This window comes from Halichoerus grypus, chromosome 5 (genome assembly GCF_964656455.1).
Source record: "Halichoerus grypus chromosome 5, mHalGry1.hap1.1, whole genome shotgun sequence".
Taxonomy (NCBI): Eukaryota; Metazoa; Chordata; class Mammalia; order Carnivora; family Phocidae; genus Halichoerus; species Halichoerus grypus.
Genome location: NC_135716.1, coordinates 99,134,457 through 99,156,316, shown reverse-complemented (window position 1 = coordinate 99,156,316; position 21,860 = coordinate 99,134,457). Strand labels below are relative to the sequence as shown.

The 21,860-nt window shown below is 38.4% G+C and overlaps 1 protein-coding gene across 12 annotated transcripts in view; it reads left to right on the top strand.

Annotated features, from left to right (window-relative positions):
- The window catches only part of NTNG1 (netrin G1), a 315,517-nt gene that overhangs the window by 238,093 nt on the left and 55,564 nt on the right, over positions 1 to 21,860 (top strand). For 8 of the 12 annotated variants that reach the window (XM_036089454.2, XM_078072671.1, XM_078072666.1 and 5 more), the window contains 3 exons: positions 6,448 to 6,474; positions 17,424 to 17,489; positions 19,797 to 19,856. In XM_036089454.2, the coding sequence (XP_035945347.1) occupies positions 6,448 to 6,474; positions 17,424 to 17,489; positions 19,797 to 19,856 (153 nt within the window). The remainder of the gene's footprint in view (positions 1 to 6,447; positions 6,475 to 17,423; positions 17,490 to 19,796; positions 19,857 to 21,860) is intronic. The other 4 variants (XM_078072672.1, XM_078072669.1, XM_078072668.1 and 1 more) reach the window with 1 other exon arrangement.

Genomic DNA, 21,860 nt, shown 5'->3' with positions numbered 1-21,860 from the left:
CTCTAACACAAGGGTCTTCAATCTCCTACAAGAAGAGTCAGCTATTTTAGAGGAAATAAAATGGGAAAAAGACTCACTTTTTTTCCATTGGTGCTCATGGCTGGCTGATCTTCACAGACCTCCCCAAAGGGCATTCATGGCCTCAGTGACTTGAGCACTATCAGGCTCTGCCCACCAGCCTTTCAGGCTCAGAACCCCAATTCCATCAGCACAATAAGAGAGCACTTTCCTCTTAGAACCTTATGTATATGAACCTAGCTGCTGGCCCAATATCTAAAACCAGAATACCAAATTATGCATGTACAACCACCAATCCACAATCCTTACCTGAAGCTCATGGGACCAAGTATGATTTGGAATTCAAAATTGTTAGGATTTTGTAATACATATATTGTAGATGTATATTATAACCATACCCATAGCACAATATGGGATAACACCACTTAATTAAACATTTTAATATTTCTGCAGCAAACCCATGATTATTCTCACCTCATACCCCTTCCAGTCAGGTTATGCCACCAAATTAGTTCAGAGCACGATATGTTGTGCTGCAGGTGAATTTTAGGGAGAAAAAAAACCTTTTAGTTTTCAGAGTTGTTTTTTGTTTTGTTTTGTTTTGTTTTGTTTTTGTGTTTTGAAGATTGGAGATAAATACAATAAATTAAGGGATAGTATAGAGTGGTGGTTATAGGCTCAAGCTCTGGAACCAGGACCTCTGGATTCAAATCTCAGTTTCCTTCCCAACTGATGATCTTGGGCAAGCTCTTTGTGTTTGGAGTTTCCCCCATCTGTAAAATAAGCCTGAGTGCCAACCTCATAGGGTTGTGATAAAAATTAAATGGATTAATACATGTAAGGTATTTAGAACAGAGGCAGGCACATAGTAAGCACACAATGAAGTGAGATGCTATTGTCATTATAATTTCACTGAGATCTAACGCATGGACTCATCCCAGCCTGATGAGTAAATTCTCCCTTTGGAAATAGCAACTATCTAGGGACGTAAGTTGTGTCCAAATCCCAATGTATTCATCCAGAATATGAAATAACTGTGATGGTATTCAGAAGAGTTAAGTCCATATGACCAGTGTATTCTCTCCCTTGTAATTAAGACTCTTTGCAGAGCCAGATAATAATCAGAAGGTTGCATGGTAAGCATGGGATCAGGAAAGTTAAATGACTCGAATGCTAATAACATGAGGCTGAAACCTCCTGACACATCCATCCTACCTCAGAGTCAGCCTCCCTAATGCCAACAGAACACTGAAGGTCTGAGAATTTACAGATTATCCCTCCCTCTTCCTGAGACAATGGTAGGCCAGCAGGGCTACCATATGCCTGAAAATACTCCTCTTTCTACGCTTCCCCCTTCTGATTGGCTGTGCTCCCGTTCTTCAGATATGTCAATAGGTTACCTCAGGTTTATGTCACCTCTGTCAAGTCTGTTACACACACTCAGGTCCTAGGCCCCTTCTGTTGCTGTAAGATGACTTTAGCTGTCTTTGATTGGATCATCTATATGATGGTTTCACAGTACAATTCTGTGAAGGCAACTTTATTTCCTCCACTTTCAAGTTCCTAGTAGACAATTCACTGTGCTTCCTATCAACACAGTGGGACCAGGGACTGGGGCTGGAAGGACATTGGAAATCACTCCTCCAGAATACAAATGAGGCTGCAGAATGTTTTCTTCCTCATCACCCACCTCTTCTTTGACTGGGTTTTTTGGAGTTATAGCTCCTGATGGCTGCAGCCTGTCTTCTTCTGAAGATCTAGTCATCTACTTGATGGGCTTTTTTCAAGCCATCTATCACAACAGAGGCAGTATTTCCTCTCAATCTGAGGCATGCCAAATCTGTGTCCCTTCTGATTTCCTCCATGAAAAGCTGCTGACTTTGCACTGATTCTCAGAAGAAGCTATGGCTTTTAGCACTACATCAATCTTCTTCAGAAGATTAGGGTGTTTATTTTTGAGATCTCCATCATGTTGCCTAACTATGCTCCCTTTAGCCATTTATTTGGTGGGATGGTTAGTAAAATCGCAAGAAGGAGGAGGAGGTGGAGGAGAAAACAATTATATAATTCTACTAAGTTCTCATCCCCCAACTGTAGTAGAATTCCTTTAAAACAAACATTAAAATAAATATAGGAGTGGGGAGGGCCAGTGGAGGAGGGACTAACCATAAGTGCCTATAAGCTGAGCACCTGCTCATTCTTTTAGCATACAAAGCCCTTTGGCTTATTCAGCATGTATGTGTGTCTCTGACTGAAGTAGCATTTCTCTTCTAGAAGAAGCAGTAGTATTAAACTCATATGGCATGTACTGCAGAATCTTCTGGTGAAGCTCATGCATACCTGGGCTTCATTTCCTCAGTGCAAGGTTAGCAATGTCTCAGCAGACAAGAATTAGGAATTACCTGTTCCAGTGTTGAATATAAAGGTGTTGACTTGGACAAGGCTCTTGCTTCTGTTTGTGCCTTCAGTTTCCTCTTTTGTAAAGTGAAAGGCTCAATGAGATTATTGTTTAACTCCCTTTCTGCTCTTCATTTTAAATTACTCTTTCTGAATTAGCTTACCTGGTATCTTGCTTCCTTTCTGTCTACCTATCATCTATTATCTTTCACAAGTATTTTTGAGGTTGTTTCAGAGATGGATTTAACCTAAGAAGCTTAAATTTCAGGATTCCTCACAAGAATCCTTCTAAACTTTAAAAAAATCAATTTCTATTTAATTTTATATTTTAAAATTAATATTCTTTTTCTCAAAGAGACCTCCCATATTTGAATATGCTTTAGACACCACCACATCTGTATTGCTCCAGGTTGGCTTAGGGAAAAAGACAAATACAAACAAGAGTATCCAAATAAGAGTTTAAAAGGAAGGTGTGAGAGAAGGAATAGAGGGGAAATAAGCTAAATATGAAATGAGTTTACCCAGTTGAGCACCAGGTTGCGTTTTGAGCCTTGCACTTTCTGGAAGGCAAAGTTGTGAGGGGCATCTGTACATCATATAACTCCGGCTATTGGAATGGAGGAAATGTTCAGAGAGAACAAAAATATCCATTCATACTGAACGCTGAGAAATGTTTCAGTGGAACATTTTATATGGGACAAGATCATACTATGACCAAAAGTATTTTCATTAGGATAGAAAATTCTTGGTAACAAGTGATAAAGTTTTGCTCAAATACACATTGAGCAGCTCTTCTGTATCAGGCATTGTCCTGGGCAGATACTAGAAATACAGAAAGGAATGAGACATGGTGGTTGCCTCTCAGACCTCTCAGGCAAACACACAAACAATTATAAATATAAGTCGGTAAGTTTCTCAGGGAGGCCTGCACAAGGAGGCACGCAATCACAGGGAGTGGCTAATTCACATCAGGGAGATGAAGAGGAAGGGAAGAGATAACTTCCAAGTTCAATTTTTTTTTTTAAAGATTTTTATTTATTTATTTGACAGAGAGAGACACAGCGAGAGAGGGAACACAAGCAGGGGGAGTGGGAGAGGGAGAAGCAGGCTTCCCACAGAGCAGGGAGCCCGACGTGGGGCTCCATCCCAGGACCCTGGGATCATGACCTGAGCTGAAGGCAGATGCTTAACAACTGAGCCACCCAGGCACCCGTCCAAGCTCAATTTTTAAATGTAAAAATATTCTTTACATAACACTTGTCACTTGCCAACGTGTGTCTAGACAGCTTTCCTGTGCATAATCTGACTCTCATTCCCATAGTTTATAGGCACTGTCACTGTTGTAAGATGAAATTGTATTCATTGATTCATCCTTTTGAGAGCCCAAAGAAACCCACCTTTCATGAAATGAATTGTAGCCTTCTTGTCTTATTCCTTAGGCATCTGGAAGACTCCTCACGGCTTGCTTGTAGCCTTTTTAATGGATGTAATGGGTTTATTAAATTCTTTAGTTGTGTATAGGGAACGAAAAGCAAGGTGTTTGGACATTACAATAAGGACCATTTGGGGAAAAAAACGTAACATTTGAAAACATACTAATGGGCATCCCCTGGTGTCCAGTTATTGGCTACTTCAAAAATCTTTATCCCAATGAGAAGCTTAAAAATCTTTTCCAAGCAATTCCCATTTTACAGCAATGGAACAGAAAGTGACTCACATGGCAGCACCTCACAAAATTGTAAGCCACAAAATGAGGAAGAGGCTGAATTTTAAGCATCCAAAATGTTAGGTAATAGAAAACATCTTCAGGAGGAAAATAGGATCTCATAATGGCCTCGCTTGGCGAGCTCTGTATAGCTGCAGTGAACATTTCTCCCTGCACTGGCATCCCTAAAGGAATGGAAACATTCCTGCACCTTTCTAGAGTATTCGGCCGCAGCAAGTACTGCATCAGTCTTGCAGGTTTGCTCTCCACTGCCTCTGGCCAAACAGCCTGAGAACTTCGCCTTGCATTATGCATGGCCCTCTAACTCCATGTAAGTTTGAAAACACCCGGAAAGTCTCTTCCTGCCACCCCAACTCCCATTGTCTTTGACAGATTACAAAAGGCAAGCCGTTCCAATGGAGCCGAATTTTCAATCACGGGGAAATTTGGAGCTTCTGCAATTGATTCTAAAATTAAGATGCTGCCATCACACCTCACTCAACAGGGGATTTACAAAGAAAAAAAAAAAGGAAAGATTCAGTACCAAGTCACTGTCACGCTGCAGCAAAGAGAGTTGGCTGAAGTGTCGGGTCAGGAATTCAGCAGCCCTTTGAAGAGATTGCATTCAGCTCAAAATTCAGTTCAGAGAACAGAGTTAAAACACAGAAATGGAAATCCAGATTTCCAGTTTTGGTGGAAGAGTGATCAGTGATTAAGCTGAAGCACCCTAAACTCTGTGCATTTAAAATCAAGAGATTCTGAATGTACTTAATAGATAGAGATAAAAATTTCATTCCTTCCAAGGTTTTTTTTTTAAAAAAATCATGGTAAGCTTTAATTCCTCCTACTCCCCTCCCCATTAAGAAATAGGAAACTAGCTCTTGGGTTTAAAGACTACAGGGCTCGAAATCTCTGAGTAAGGTACAATGATTAAACCTGTTATGTTATATGTTAAATGTTAAAACAAGCAGAGGGCAGTTGTTCGAAGATAAATACGAAAATAGAAGTTTAATGATTCCTACGTTTACCACCTGTTAGGGGTACACTTCAGTGATGTGGAGAACAAGCTTGCACAACTCATTAACAGCTATCACTTACTGGCTATGTACCATGTGTCAGACCTTTTTATGGATTATTTCATTCAATCCTCACAGCAGCCCTCCGCAGTGGATATTATTAACCCCTTTCAGGTGAGGAAACAGGCCTAGAGAGGCTGGGAACTTGCCTGAAATCACCTACCTGGTCCATAGCCAAGCAGGACTCTCCCTCGCTTCTGTCTGAGTCCCATCCCCAGCTCCCATCCGCAACGTGACCCAAATTTATCGGAGAAGATGTGAATCTCTGACTCTCCATCAGCAATATATATCGTAGTGTTGTTTGCTTGGTGAACTGACTGTACCAGTAACAGTAATCCATAGCAAAGACGGGTAGAGTACCCACTACCCGCCAAGCAACACCTTGAGTACTTTACACACATCCACGTGTGTATCCTTGCAACAGCCCTAAGAGGTAGAAAACCAAGCATAAGCAACTTGCCCAAGGTCACACGGTCAGTGAGTGTAAGAGCAAAGCCTCAAACCCAGACTGCCTGCCTCCTGTGCCCCTGCTCTTGGCTAGGAGTTTTCAGGGGACAGACTAAATTTCTGTCCACGTTTGTACCAAGTCCATTGCATTCCAAAATGGTCCCACCACCTTCGCACAACCTGTAAATTGAAGTGGAAGCTGGGAGAATGGATGAAGTCCGTGATCAATATGAACAACCTAATGTATGCTTGAATTATTCTGCTCAATTAAGTTTCTATTACAGAGTTTAATGCACGTATCCGACAAGTAAAAGAGGACTAAAAATGATGGCTCTGTGAAATTAATCAAATAAAGAGCCAAGTGACTTTCAACAGCTAACATATGCATCTCATAACACATCTAAAGAGATCTGGTGCATACATGGGTATATTTGTACAGGTCCACATAGTGTATATCTGGCATTCTATGCCCAGAACATAAGCCTAGTTTAAAATCTGTTTTGAACCACGTACAAATGTTCATTAACCTTACAGGCAGGCACAAAATGTTTGATATCATGAAGCTGTCTCGAACCAGCTGTTGAAGTTGAGCATTAATTTTCCAACCCTCCTAAGTTTGGGAGTTCCAGAATGAAAGCAAAATGGTTTTGATGGATGAATAGATATCTTGCTTTTTCTGTGCGTATTTCCTAATGATCTGAATGCTATTAAGTGTTAAGTTTCTGAGATGTTTATATTAAGTTAAAGATGGCATGTATTAATAACTGTCTAACAGTTTTTCTTTATTGTTTTCTTTCTCTCCAGGTATCCCCAGTATTTCCAGTATCGGTAGTAAGTAAAAAAAAAAAAAAAAAAAAAAGTTACGAAACCAAGTCTAGGCTAGCTTTGTTTCCTTGTTGAGCTCCTAAGATCTATTTTCCCAGTGTCCATTTCTGATGTAAGAGGGTATTTTCTTTGTGAATTGAACTGTTGTGTGTGTTCTCTGCACAGACAGGGTGAGAGCACAGATAAAATAGTTATCAAAGCATCACTTCCCCGTGGATATGGCAGTACCATGGCTCTCCTGACTGCTTTTGACCAATGAAGGAAGGCTACCTTTACGGAGGTGTAATTACTTAGGTAACCCTAGCTCATTTAGCAAAAATATAAATAGTCCTATTTACCCATACTTAGTAATGGACAACAAATTGAACTTTCTCCTTAGGACTGGATATGGATCTCTCCCATAATTTTTAAAAGCAGAGAATGAATACCAATGAACGCTTTAGGCATATTCATTAGAACCCAGTGAAAACGCCATGAAACCAGAGGGAGGGAATTTTAGTAATTTATTATACTCCAGTCTTTGTGAAGGCCTGAAAGAGGCAGGTTGGTGATTATTAGTCTTTCTGGAGGAATGAAGGGGAGAAAAATCAGTATGTCCATTTCTCCCTCCAAAAATACAGTGATCCATCTTTTCCTGACTACTTAGGTTTAAGTTTGATAGAGAACGGGGTATAAAAAATAGATGCAGAATTTAGGAATCTGGCTAGTTGAAATTTCTGCAAGAAATCTTTTAGTAGAAATAGAAGCAGTTTAAAAGAGAAATCCTTCGTCAAGCCTCTATGAAACATTTCTCCAGTACCATTGCAAAGAGCATTCTCCCAGCTATGGTGGGAGAATGACTGCAGCTCCTTGTTCACATATAAAACAATGACTCCCCACACCAAGCCTGAAATGCTCATTAAGGAATGCCCCACAGCTTTGCAGAGCAGGATCTCACATGTTTTTATATTTCACACCCTTTCTCTCTGATGGCTAAATACTTTGCACGACTGCTGAATAACCCATTCAAAACAGAGGGCTGAGGAGGCAGAGATTATGCACTGTAGGTGAAGAGAAGAATTTTCACTGTGGTCTCACCCCTCACAGACTTCATCATGGGTGCCCGGCCACCCAGGGTGATTGCAGTGTAAACAGCAGCCGTTGAATACCCGACGTCCATCTTGAACACAAAACTCTGATAATTTGGATAAAACAACTTCCCACTTCTTATAAATGCACAGTCAGGTCTTCCAACTTGTAAATCGAGCCAGTTTACTTAAGCTTGTGAATAGGTCTGGACACAGATCTGTTAAGCACTAGACATGTGAAATGCCATGAAAATCAGCGGCTTTGTACATAGGGGTAGTGTTCACATCCTTTTAGATACCAGCCTAATGCTACAGCCTGGCCTTTATGATCTTGTTGAAATGGCATTAATGCTACAGACGTGCAGGTGAAACTTTCAGCTCTCATAGTCTCCGAGTTCTGCTTTAGTATCTCCCCTGGCATTTGCCTAATTGTGTGTGTGTATATATATATATATATGTATCCACATCCATATCCATATATATATATATATAAACACACACACACACACACACCCCACAGTGGGCTCCTTTCAGGCCTTGACAATTTCATTTACATATGCATCTTCGAACAAAAGGGGACCTTTCTTGCAGAAAGGGGAAGACAGCTGAGACGGATTATTGAGGCTGCTGTGGCAGTCTGACCTGTCAGATTTTCAGAAATGGATGCATGGAAAGTAGTTCTTTGGCGCTGGGGTGTGTTTCTGTTTGGAGTGTCAGTCGTGTGTTGCATGGAATCTCTGACTGTATTGCTCACTCGACATCTCATCCGGCCGCCTCCACCACGTGCCCCATCTCTGAGCATCAGCAGATGTTGACCTTTTACACACTGAGTCAGGAAATTCCAGTTTTGTTTTGCTTTGTTTTATTTCGAAATCAGTGGTGACCTGAAAGGATGCTTTGTTTTGCCTTTGGAAAATGTATCCACCTTTATTATCAGGAACCTAGGAAAATTTAACTCCTTAATACCTAACCAAAACCCGCTAGCAAATAAAACGGTAGTTTGTAACCTGCCTTCCTTAGGCCCCTGGCTGCTCTGCTTGGAGTATAGTGGGTGTTCCCCCAGATTTCTCCAGCAAACAGGGTGTAAAAGCTGCCAGGAGTCACCCAAAATCACACACAACTAGCTTGCCGATTGCTGGCTTTTAAGTCAAGAGATTTACAATAAAAACCATCAAACAGGATAGGATCTTCTGGGCTGCTTAAATGGCATTCACACCTTCCTTCTTTGTGGGCTCATAAGGTGCTCATTGGGTGCACTAGTGGATTCCTTTCCTTTGCTCCAAGGGGCAAGAATTTATGCATAGATAACTCAATGCCTACTCTAGAGGGTGCAGGAATGGGTTTCCAAGGTATAAGCCAGAGAAGAGGGAGTTGCTTGGAATTTTTAACTAAGTTTAGGTGTTTGCCAGGGCTTTTCCCTTTATCCCAAAGAAGGAATCACTGAGCATAATTCCACCCAGTATATAGACAATGCCATTACAACAGATGTAACACCTGTGAGACTCCCATCATCAAAGCATATCTCAAGTGAATGATACATACTATTGATGTAAATTATTGATGTATGTAACCATAAGTTCACATACATATGCTATATACACAATGACTAAAGATTTTGGAGCCTTAATAGATTTCAGGATAGTCCCAAACTGTCAATACCGGTATTAAGGTTCAAATGCATGGACAGAGTGGTCATCCTTTCCGATCATCTGCTAAAAATGTTTTTGAAACAAATTTCCCATTAAGGTCATTTGTACCTGCTGTTGTCTATTTTTTTTAGGAAATAGGTTTCCCAACCATTTCTAAGGTTCTTGATTTAAAAACTTGGTCATTTTGATGTGCTTTGGCCATGGCTGAAAAATTCCTGGTGATATTGTCAGCAATTAATGAATCCCAAAATAGATCTATAGTCATTTGAGCCTTGTGATCTCTGTTTTTACTTTACCTAAAGTGGCAGTAATTCATTCAGGTTTCATTTTTTTATATATAAAATGTATCACACATTTAGAAGCAAACATTCACAATTTTACCCAAGTGAACATTTGTTGATGCTGATGATGCAAATTAATAGTTGGTTTGGTGTGGATGTTTTTGCTGGAGTGATAAACTAATGATTACCTTCTAGCATATATTATCTGATCTTTAGTCCTGAAAAGCAAGTGATTTCACTAATTACGTTAAACAGTATATTATAAAGACCATAATTAGAATAAGAACTGGCCTAATGTGCAAATAGCTTTGTGTGGGTGATTATCACTTAAGAAAGGAAATGACAGATGAGTCAGAGATTAAAGGTAGGCCAGCCACTGACATGAAAGATCACATCAGGAAACACCATTTCAAATAACGTGGCATTTTTTAACAAATAAAAAATATGTCTTAGAATAACAACAAAAGAGAAATGTAAACATTCTGTGAACCCAAGTATACATTATTTCTTTAAATTACTTTTAAGTGATTGAGATCATGGTATATAAAGCTTAGAATATTGATGGAGGTGTTTGGCTGTCCCCTCCTCTCTACCTCTTTCAATTAGAAATAATGGTTCACTTCAGGGAAATATTCCATTTTCCTGTTTTCTCTTATAATGAGCATTACCTTCATCCTGGAGTTAAAACTTCATCTCTAATATGATTTAATTGACAGGACCGTTAAACAAGGGAAGCGCTACCCGCAGGGATCCATCAGCCTGGCGAGAAAGCCCAGATATATTTTCTTATTTAAAAATATTTGATGCCAGTTGGAGACCTTGTAAAAGTTGTTTTCCAGACAGCATCCAAATATTTTTGTTCAGTACCCGTTTACTGTAGAAACCTGGATCGTGCGGAAAATAACGAGGTTAATCATTTCCCCATCCAAGGGTTATTAATAATCATGTTCATGCTATCCAGAGAGCTGCAGTGTTTGTTTGGGTTTTTTTTTTTCCTTTGCTTTAATACTTCTAAATCCCCCAAATAAAAGTTTCATTTGAATTGCCCTTTAACTAATTAGGTTTTATATAATGAGGGAAAAAAAATGATCAGGCTAGTGTAGCTATATGGCAAATTGCATGGTGTGCTACATTAATTTTGAACTGTTTGCTGATGTTCTGGAAGGAAAGCTCAGGTCCCAGGTGAAATGCCTTTGGGACTTTGTTATATCATGTGCCCAGTATCCTCATCACAGATCCATCTCATATTTGTGTAACTAGCATTTCACGTTCATGAAACCTTTGTGGTTATCCTAAAACTGAATGAACATTAGGACATAGCTGTTGCTTTAATCCTGAAGAATACATCAAATACTACAGTGAAGGAGAGGAAAATATCCCCTACCTAAAAAAAGAAAAAAGAAAAGGAGAGGTTTAGTAATGTTATCAACAATTGCCCACCTTGAGCAAATGGACATTTTTCATGCGTTAACCTCCTCCCAGGTGAAGTTAGAATGTCAAGTCACTTTTTAAGTGTGAGCTGCTATCCGTACCTTTGCTGTTATCTCTGTGTGGGTCATCGGAAAATTCCTAGCTTAACCGAAGATTTGCCAAGATCTCTGAAAGTTCCCATGATGAACCTTCAGACATGTAACCGTGAACTTCTGCACTAAGTGTGTGGGTATCGTTGACATCTTCTTGGAGTATAAATAAGGAGCTGGCCAACTAACTGCTTCACTTCCTGGGAAGAGTTAGACAGAGCTTTCAGTCAGAACTGGAGGGAGATGTTCCCATATGTCTACAGAATTCCATTTTACAAATGGCGAATCTGAGGCTCAGAGTGGCCGAGTAACTTGACCAATATAATACGACTAGGAAGGCCTATCTGACTCCAAAAGTTATTATGCTCATAACCTTATACCAAATGGAACAGGTGGAAAGAAAAATTCTAGATTTATTTACTCATACCGCAGACTCTTTCCAATCTACCACACTGCATCTTAAACCTGTTGATCCCTGAATTTTTGTGCAGGGAAATGTAGCGTCCTGGAGAAAAACAGAGGTTCATTTTCTGGTATCTCCCTGTGTTGTCAGCAGAAGTTACAAACACCATGCATGAGGAGAGGGAGTAGGGGACTGTGACCTTCCACCCCACTAATATATGCCCTTCCTCTACCACTAAACATCCTCAGTATTCTGAGGAAAAGGGGAATGTAGAGATGTCAAGTATAGTCTAGAACATGAGACAGCTCGTGAAATTTGCTATGCAAATTGTGAAACATGTTTGTACATATTGTATGACAGTAAAAATCTAAATTTTTTTCTTTATTGAAATAGTCACTTATAGCAAAAATAAAGTGCTGTGTGCCGTCTGAAGGACAGGCCTACCACTATCACATTAAGCTCTATCTTCCCCACCAGTTTAATGACACTGTATTTCTGAGCTTAGGCAGCTTGCTGTGAAGATGGTAAGATTACCTCCAAGGCCCTAGGGATTTCTTCTGGAGAGCTTTAGGGTTTTCTATAGATTCCTTTCTAGGCATCAATAGTGTTTCCAGATTCCCTGAGTAATAGCAGCAGAACTATATAAACCCAAAGGGACCTTGTGACTTTGCCTCCACCTAATATTTTCCTCACACACTCCTGGAAGAAGGATGTTTCAGGAAGGCTCACTACCATCCCCTCAGCAGTGACTTTTCATATCCATGGTGGCACCCTGTTTCCCACCATATTTTAGAGCCAAAAAATTAAGTAAAAATTAGTATTTTTAGGAAACTTAAAGAGCACGCATCCAACGTCATCATTTTACAGATAAGGCAACTAAGACTTAAATGAATTGTCCAACTCATCTGGACAGTGGTCAAGGCGGGATTCCAGTTCAATGTCCAATTTCCAAATTAGGACTCTTCACATTCTACCATGATACTAGAATTCACCTTCTCATTTGATGAAACTCTAAAATATGAAATTCTACATGGTACATCATTCTAGAAAAAAAAAAAAAAGATGGGAGATCATGGTCACAATTTACTCTGTTTTTAAAGGGTACCCACAAAGTGAGTTAAAAGCTGCCTACAGTTCATGCGAAGGGAGTGCCATGGATGATAGAAGACGACTTAATATTCTAAAACAACCCTACCTCTAAAGCTTTCTTAATATGAATGAAATGTTTTTAGCCTTCTGCTTCAAGTTGGCCTTCTAGCTTGATAAACTATGGCATCAGGAACAGATGGTCAATTTCAGCAATTCCAACATAGTTCTCTCCAATGTACAGTGCAGAGTTTTCCTTGGGGTACAGAGAAGAAAAATTTTCTTCCAAAGTTTCACTTTCATAACTAGAATCTCAGTTTTTCTGAGTCACAAAAACGAGTTTGAAATGCCACAACCAAACTGTCACATAACAGTTTTCTGCATTCTCTCCCTAATGAAAAACAAAATTCAGGTAAGATATATATTTGATCCATAGTTGAAACTGATGTGCTTCTAAACTGAAAGAAACTTGGAAATTAACATTTTATCTTTAAATATTAAAAATAAAATCTTTCTCACGGTATCCCCAAAATCATTTCTATTGTTTTCTGAACAAGAGTATTAATCAATGGAGGCCCTAAAACTGGATTATTCCCTAAAGTAAACTATATCTTAAGTGAGCTTTTTTTACATACCAGAATTATTCACTTTGGGAATAATTAAGTTTGCAAAACATAGGGGGAGCACATTATTCTCTACTTCAATTCAGCGAGAACTCTTAATACTACAGTAATCTGATGTTTATTACAACAGCAACTACAAATGGGATAATAAGAGCTAACATTTATTGACTGCTCACTACAATGTCAAGCAAATATTAACTCAGTGAGTCTTGAAAGGAACCAGCAGATAATGGCATCATCCCCATCTTACCGATGAGAAAGACAAAGAGAAGTTAAGGAGCTTGTCCAAGTGGTAAAACTGGGATTCTAATCCAGCCAAGCTCTACTAACATGCACCAGATCTTTAAAAAATCTCCCCTAAATAGATATTTTCTAAGCTTCCCATTGATGTGCTTTGAAAATTCAACAGTGACAATAGAGTAATAACATCTGATGGACATTCCAGATATTTTGTTTCTTTTTTTAGGGGGACAGTTTTGGAGTATGTGGTTATGGTCTCCATACTCCTAGAGCCAGTCTTTGGAGTCCAGTCAGAGAGATCATCAAGATGAGTCCAGTCCATTTTCCCAGATGTATTGTGCCAGCATCCTTAAGAAACAGGGATTTCCATAAAAGGCTATTCTTGAATGACTGGCCATCTACAACCCCATTGGACACATGTGGGGATCCCTCCCCTCACCCCAATAATTTCTCAACTCCTGTTTGGGTTAAACTATGATGGTCAAAATATCCACTCTCAAAACATGGAGCAGTAATTTTCCCTTCCCACTTAGTCCCCTAGATTCTCCAAAGAGCAATAGGCTTCATCCTTCCATGAACTTGAGTGGGACCCTGCTAGACCATGAGAGAACCACTGGAGTGATGGAACTTAACAGCTGAGGGAAACCGTGGAGATTTTTTAGTCCAGCACCTTTATTTACAGATAAGAAACTGAAATCTAGAAAAATTAACAGCCGGACAGTTCCTCAGTAGTAGAACTGGGACCAAACCCTATTTTTCTGACTCACAGTACCCTTTGCCCTGCAACAAACTACCACTCCAAGACCTTAGAATTGACCCATAGATATACCCTAGTTAATTCATGAAAGAATTATATTAATAAATTCTGCCACAGTTCTCCCAAAGAGGCAATACTGTACTTTTAATGCAGTATAATTTTTGTTTTCTATTTGTAATTTCCACCTACTCGAAACAAGTGGCCCACTGGCTAAAAATTCTCAGAAGCTACATACTATACAAAGATTTTCATTAGAACCGGATATAATAACATAGAATTTGTCTCAATTGTACTATTAATATCACCTCCAATGTGCCTAATTTACTCCTGGGAATTAAACATTTGTTAGTAATATTGATTAAATATTTATTTGAGCCAGGATCTTAGAGTAACAAGAGTAAAGGGAGAGTAACTGCCTAATTTTAAGTTGTTTTCTTACTTGGCCTTGCAATTATAAGAAAAATAATTTTTTTAAAAAATAAGATGGCTTAGTCGGTTAAGTGTCCGACTTTTGATCTCAGATCCAGTCTTGATCTCAGGGTCATGAGGTCGAGCCCTGCATTGGGCTCCACGCTGGGTGTGAAGCCTACTTAAAAAAAAATTAAATACATAAATAAGTAAATGAGATATTAAGTTAAAAATCCCATGATGACCAAATACTGCAACATGTATGCACAGACAGTAACATTGTGTAAGAATTTAGCAAGAGACCACAAATTTCAGTGTCTTTCTTCAGGACATTTTTCCTCCCAAGGAAAAATCAGCACATAAAATTTTATCCCACCAGTTATGTATAGATTAGATTAGGATTTCCAGACTGCTGGTGGTTCTAAATTTTGATTGTTCAGAAAGTTAGGCATTCCACATAATGGAAATTATTTGGGGAAAAAAATGTCTAATTCTATTCCCAGGCAAATACAAGGACTACCTTCCTCCCCTCCCACAAGAAACCATCTTAAGTACACAATACAGAGGAAAGTTATATTCTAGGTAGGGATCAGATTGTAACCGAGGTATCTATCTTGATAATTCCATACAGTCAGGTAGTTAACAATTCAAAAGCAGAATGACCTATGTTGGGGCTCCTGGGTGGCTCAGTTGTTTAGCGTCTGCCATTAGCTCAGGTCATGATCCCAGGGTCCCGCATCGGGCTCCGGGCTCCTTGCTTGGCGGGAGGCCTGCTTCTCCCTCTCCCACTCCCCCTGCTTGTGTTCCCTCTCTCACTCTCTTTCTCTCTGTCAAATAAATAAATAAAATCTTTAAAAAAAATTTTTTTAGTTTAAAAAAAGAATGACCTATGTTAACTTTTTATACATATAGGAAGATCCTTAAAGTGGAACCTTAGCACCCTAGGGAAAAATTATAAAATACTAGGAAAAGAATACACTAAAAATAGGCATAAGCAAATATTTGATATATTGGAATATGGAATACAGTTTAATTTATGAAGCTAATTTTCAAAACTCACTTTTAAATTGATTTGGTATAAATTTCTGTCTTAAATTTCTTGGCAAACCTTATTAACAAAATAATCATATTACTTAATTTCATCAAGACAAACAAGTCACTGAATGCTTAACATTAAATTTACAAACACCACCCCCCCCCCACGTATGATCTGTATTTGTCTCTCCCACAAGAAAAAAATGGAGAGAACCATTTCAACAACTGAAATATTCTTACTTTGGAGCCAATAATGTAAATAAATACATTTTCTATATATAACCACTATTTTTTAAAATAATTTCTAGAAATCACATTAATTCCCTCAAAATGCAAATGTATAGTTTTTCAAAAGTGATCGTCACAGCTCAGGTAGGCTTGTTTTGTTAATTCAGTATCTGCCCAGCACCAAGATGCTCAAGTGAAAAGCAGCATTCAGTCAATAGCTTGAATATTCTGCCTATATGTTGCTGAGTATCTAGGTGTTTAGTAACACTTGGATACAAATGTAGAAAATACTATTACATTCTTTTTTCATTCGTCATTTTGACAGATACAGTAATATCAATATTAAGACTTCGTCTGCCTTTGTATACACACACACACACACACACACAGTAAATCAGCTTTTTTAACGAATACTTAAAAACCAAAGTTAGAGTGAAAGTACCATGTCTTGCAAGAATGTTATTTGTTATAATCTAATTATGGAGGAAACAATCTGATAATACCTGTTTACAGTAGCCTAGCCACTTGATATCAATTACTCAATTATTAGATATTTACTGAGGCCTCTTGCCAGGCTTTGCCCTTCCTCAAAGAGATCCAATCTAATTATAGAGACGAGAAATAGACCTATGAAATTTAAACTAATAATATTAAAACTCATGCCTTATCCACATATCAATGAGAAATCAGGAGCACAGACAGTAACATGCTATAGGAGTTTAGAGGTGAGAGCTCTTTTTGTGGACTTGGGTGGTCCCAAAGTACCACACGAAGATGTAGTTTTGAGCTGATCTGAATGGGTGGTAGATTGGAGTCATGAAATGACTGCTTTAAGAGTTATGCACCTTCACAAAAGTAATTTTAAAGCATCCAGTCCTAAACCTGGCTATTCTGGTTTTCCACAGCCTTTTTTTATATATATGGTGAATATATATATGATGAGTCTAAGAAAGAAACAACATCAATTCTCAAATTAACAATGCTTATAATTACTTCTGGATTGGAACCAAAAACTCTAGAAACATAGGTGGAGTTATTAAAAAAATCATGAAGACATATACACATCCATATATACAAACCTTAGCTATGATCAAAAGCGTCTTGCACTAGTCTCCTTAAGCCAGAATCACCAGTATTCCCTTTCTTTCTCTGAGAAATTGCATAAATAAAAATAGGAAATAAATCCACTTCTTTGCAGAGATAATGGCTCACACTTAAAACACACCCCGAAGAATCTCTCATGAAAGACTAATGCAACAAGTTCATATCTGTAAATATAAATTGCAGAGAATGGAATCCTCGAGTGAAAAATTATTTCTTTTGCCTTATCTTCTAGTTTCAGGCACCAGCTTTATATAATGATTTGAAATGCTGAAGTCCCTATTTGGTTATTTGTAAGAACACTCTAGTTTATTGCAAAAGTAAATGTATATAGCTTTGTTAGCAAAGGGGCTATATATTTAATGTCCATTCAATGTTTTGGGAATCATCAATTGCTTGCTCTTGTTTGGTGCGGGAGTCATGTTTTGTTAAGTGCATCCACAACCAAGTTAAAGAGCAGATGTGTGGTTTGTGTCTTTGTCCATATAATTTTCTGTTTAGACCAAATAACATTATAGCTGAAAATAACATACCCTGATTTTTCCTGATGCGTGCAGATCCTCCAAAGTTTAATAGGATATGGCCGAATATTTCTTCCCTTGAGGTTTCTAACCCAAAACAAGGTAGGAGCATGTAAAATTCCTACTGATATAAAATCCCACATGTTGAGGGGAAAAATCCCATATACTATTTTTTAGCACTAAATAAGAGCATTATCATGAATGCCATGTCTTTGAAAGAATCATGATTCAAATATTATTTCTAATATGAAGAGCGTCCTGAAAATATTATAGTGAAAGACATAGGAAAAAATTAGATGTCATAGAAGTTTTAAGCACTTTATCAAATTTAGGTTGAATGTCAGTCAGTCCCTAGAGAAGCCTGGAGTTTTGTTGCCATCACAGTTTGGAATATAAATAATAAGTCTTAAAAACTTGTGAGTTGGTACAGGCATCCTTCTGCTGTCTCCCTTTTGCTCTTCTTAACTAAACTGGTACATCAGTTGTATTGAAGGTAAGGGGGAAAAATACATAAAGGCAGTATTGTAACCACTAAGAGACCTGTTTTCTTTTACTGTCACTCCATATTGACTGGCAGAAATTTGGATCTCTCTCTCTCTCGCTGTCTCTGTCTCTCTCTCTTTCTCTCTCTTCCACATCACAATATATTTTTCTCTATTGGGGCTTCCACTCATAATCCTCTGTGAATTAACAATTAATTCTAGCTGCATTAAGGGCAGCCTGCTTTCTGTCTGTCCTTATTTCTGACTTCTAACACCAAAAATAAGTAAATAAATAAAAGAGAAAAACTGACACCCGTGTGATTACACAGGAAGAAATAGAACTTCTAAAACCTGGGCAATGGAATTCATAAGATGCAGTGCAATGTTAAATTCCCATTAATGTCTAGCCTATAGATATACACAGACATGTATAAATAGTTTATTTTAATGGAAAATTGTATTCTTTTGCTTTCTTTCTTCTCAAAAAAAAGGCACATTTTTGGCTTCCCCCTTCCTTTGTTGCATACAGGATGTTCCTTTTAAACTCTAATGAATACAGATGGAGGAGGAAATGAGCAAAAGGAGGAACCAGGAAATAGCTGCTAAGCAAAACAAAATATATTAGCAATTTGTTGGGGAGTCAAATTGGAAGGGCTGCATTTTCAGTCCTTGATCAGAGTGATGAAATCGAGACTGTCCTAGATACATATATTAGTAACAAATAGAATTATCTTAATCATCTGCTCCAAATGAATTTTTTCAAGTTTCTGCATACATATGTGGAAGAAGAAATACAGATCAAGCTTACCCCTATTAGTATAATTCTATGAGGATTCGGGGGAGGTTTAGTGGCTTTATTCCTTGGCAAGTTCAATGAGAGCATCTTCAGTAAAATGTCACTCAGTACTTCCCATTGAATTTCATAGCTCAACAAATTATACAAGACAGGATCTAAGACTTAACACTTCTCCACAGTGAGTTTTGAGATGAACAAGATTATGCATTGTTCAAAACCTGAAACAGACCTACTTAATTATTTTGCTATGTTTTCTGTCAGTGTCACAGTACTGAAAACTTTCAGAAATCTCCAGCTAACACCAGGTGCAGTTTTTTCGAATGTGAATAATGAGTTCAAATGAATTTATTTGAGAAGCAGCGCAGTTGAATAAAGTGCTTAAACCTGAAATTTTAGCTAAAGGTGCACTTTCTGGCAGAGGCCAGTTCGGTGCAGCCGTAATTTATCTTGTCAACATCTGCAAAGAACATCAGGCTCTATCCTGCTTTAGCTATCTTCACAAACAACTCACCATGAATAATTGGAAAAGAAATGGCAGGCAACTTAGAGAGAAATCTCTGCCATTAGCGAACTGATATCATCACAAAGGTAATAAATGTTGAGAAGACTACATTCTTTTAAAGGGAGACAGATTCAAGGTGACTCTGAGACTGAGGGCCAGACGGCTGACATTGTGATTCTGTTCTGTGATGTCTAATCGGTTCAACAAAAAAAATCGAACTGGCTTATATGTAGATGAGCTTTGGTTTACACAGAGAGAATGACAGTGAATTGAGGCAATGAGATGGTAAATTACCTCAACATTACTACTGGTTTAAGAGAGGGACAATAGGGGATCCTAATATCCATATTGTTAGTGCAATAATCCTTGCATAACTGGATTCTTAACTTAAATGGTAATTCTTTTTGCCTCTGAAAATAAAACCTCTAAACTTTATTACTGACGATGTTAAACCATTTTCAGCCAAATACAAGACTTCCTCTGTGACTGAAACCATCTCCCAGAAACAACATATACAAATAGTCTCTTCCTTTAGGGCTCCTTTTTGAGTGGGTTGATAATAAGTTATTACAGTTTGAACGTTTCACTATTGTTTCTAATGTGCTGTTCATTCTTTTAAACCTATCCAGTTGCTCCCAAATTAGCTTTGTCAACAGTTTCTTCTGTTCAAGTTGCAAACCACAAGAGAGGTAGGAATTCTTGGATTCATACAGTGATTTCATGGTGTTATGTGTTGTGAAACATTGCACTGTATGAATCTGGAATATCTGTGAAGTGTACCCATCAGCTTATTGGTGAGGCATGTTGACTGATTCCAATCAATGCATCAAATAGTACTGAGAATGTCATCTGTAAGAGGAAAAAAAAGCTTCACTCAGAAACTTGACTGCTGTAAATTAAAAATGCTGCAACATTTGTTTTCTGAAAGATTAATGTGTGAATAAGCATTAAAACAGTTCAGGATCCTGTTTAGAACATGAATGTTAGAGTATTAACATTGTTGCTCATTTGCATTGAAAATAAAGAAACTCACTGTAAGTGAGTTTCAAGGATGCTTTTCATGAGAACAGAGTGGCAGGTTCCGTGTTTTGTGCCCATTTGACTTTGTGACAAATGAAATACCTTGCAATTTCTATTTCCATTGTTTGGAATGAATTTGAACAAATACCAGTGCAGATCTGCACCGGGTGAAGCATTGATTACGACCTGAAAATAATAGTTATATTGCTTTCTTTAAATGAAAGCAAGCAGTATCTCATCTGTGACTCATGAATAGCCCATTCCAGCTAGCATCTGTCATTCACAGAATGAAGATTTTTCAGGAAACATAAAGACTCCTGTTTTTATTTTACCATTTTACTTTAAATGTCCTATGTGACAGGTGTGTCTTGTTTTCCACCCTTGACTGTTGGGCTTATGTCATGTTTTTGATTTTTTTTTTCATGAAACACCTCTTACAAAGAAATATATTTATTAGCAAAATTGAATTTAGTTTGACCCACTCGGTGAAAATGACCATAATAGCTTCTTTATTCCTTATTGAATAGAGTCAAATCATTTTCCAGATTTTAATTAATGTTGAGCCGGTCCTTCTGTGGTGTATAAAGAAAAAGATGAAACTGGTCTGAAAATGGGAAAGGGGAAACCGACAGTATTTAAACCATGTCTTAAACTTTCTTCACAACGTGCTTTTACATATCAAACATGGACAATGCCCTTTTGAGGGGAATGCAGATGGATTTGAAATTGGGGGGACGAAGTTCTTTAGGAACAGGACAGCCACAGGTTCCCAGGGTATCAAGCCTGTTTGGGTTTGAGTGCACATCAGAAGGCAGTCATTGAGGCCACAGAAGGGAGATCTTTATCTCCAAAATGCAAATCTACACAAAGAAACCATGGAGGTGGGGGAGAAAGGGAAGCAATAGGGACTCTCACAGATTCCATCTCTTTTATGTCATCTCAAGCACACTGGAAATACAAGAGGCCTCTTGACCTGGAATTTGACCCTGCATCGTTGAATCTTGAGTTTCTTGGGGTCACAGCTCTAATGAGGTTCACACACATCTCCAGAGGCAGGAAGAAGCCACCTAATGACTTATAAAAAAAATCCATATCGTCATCAAATGATGTATGTGGAAGAGCTTCAAAAGCTACATCAGGTTGCAAGAGAGGGTCTGGGGTGGGGGTGGTAAGGACCAGCGACATGCTACAGCCACTTCACTACCACCCCTGGACGAGGCCCCTCCGAGGCATGGTGACTGTGAAGGCAGTGAGGGGAAAATACTTTTTAAGGGTTCTCATTCCTTCACTTTCTATCTAAACTCTTTTTCCCAAATCCTTTTTTTTTTTTTTTTTTGAGGGACTAAAATGAATTTTCATCAGTTTGCCTCATTTGGCCAAAACAGAAAAAACTACCTGTGCCATTCTGAGTACTTGATCTCCTAATTGCATAGGCAATGTAACCTATGATTAGAGGCAACACGGGGAACAGTAAGAAAAAAGACACCAAGGGGAAATTTAACCCCTCCTCTTCTGCCATTCTTCGTCTTCCACTCTCTATCCCTCCAACCTCTTGTTTCTGGGAACCCTTCCTTGCCTAGCCCTCCTCCCAGCCAGTGGCAATCGGAAAGAACATTTACCTAAAAGGGTTGGGTCTTTCCTGATCTAGAAAACCAACTCTGAACTCTTCTTCT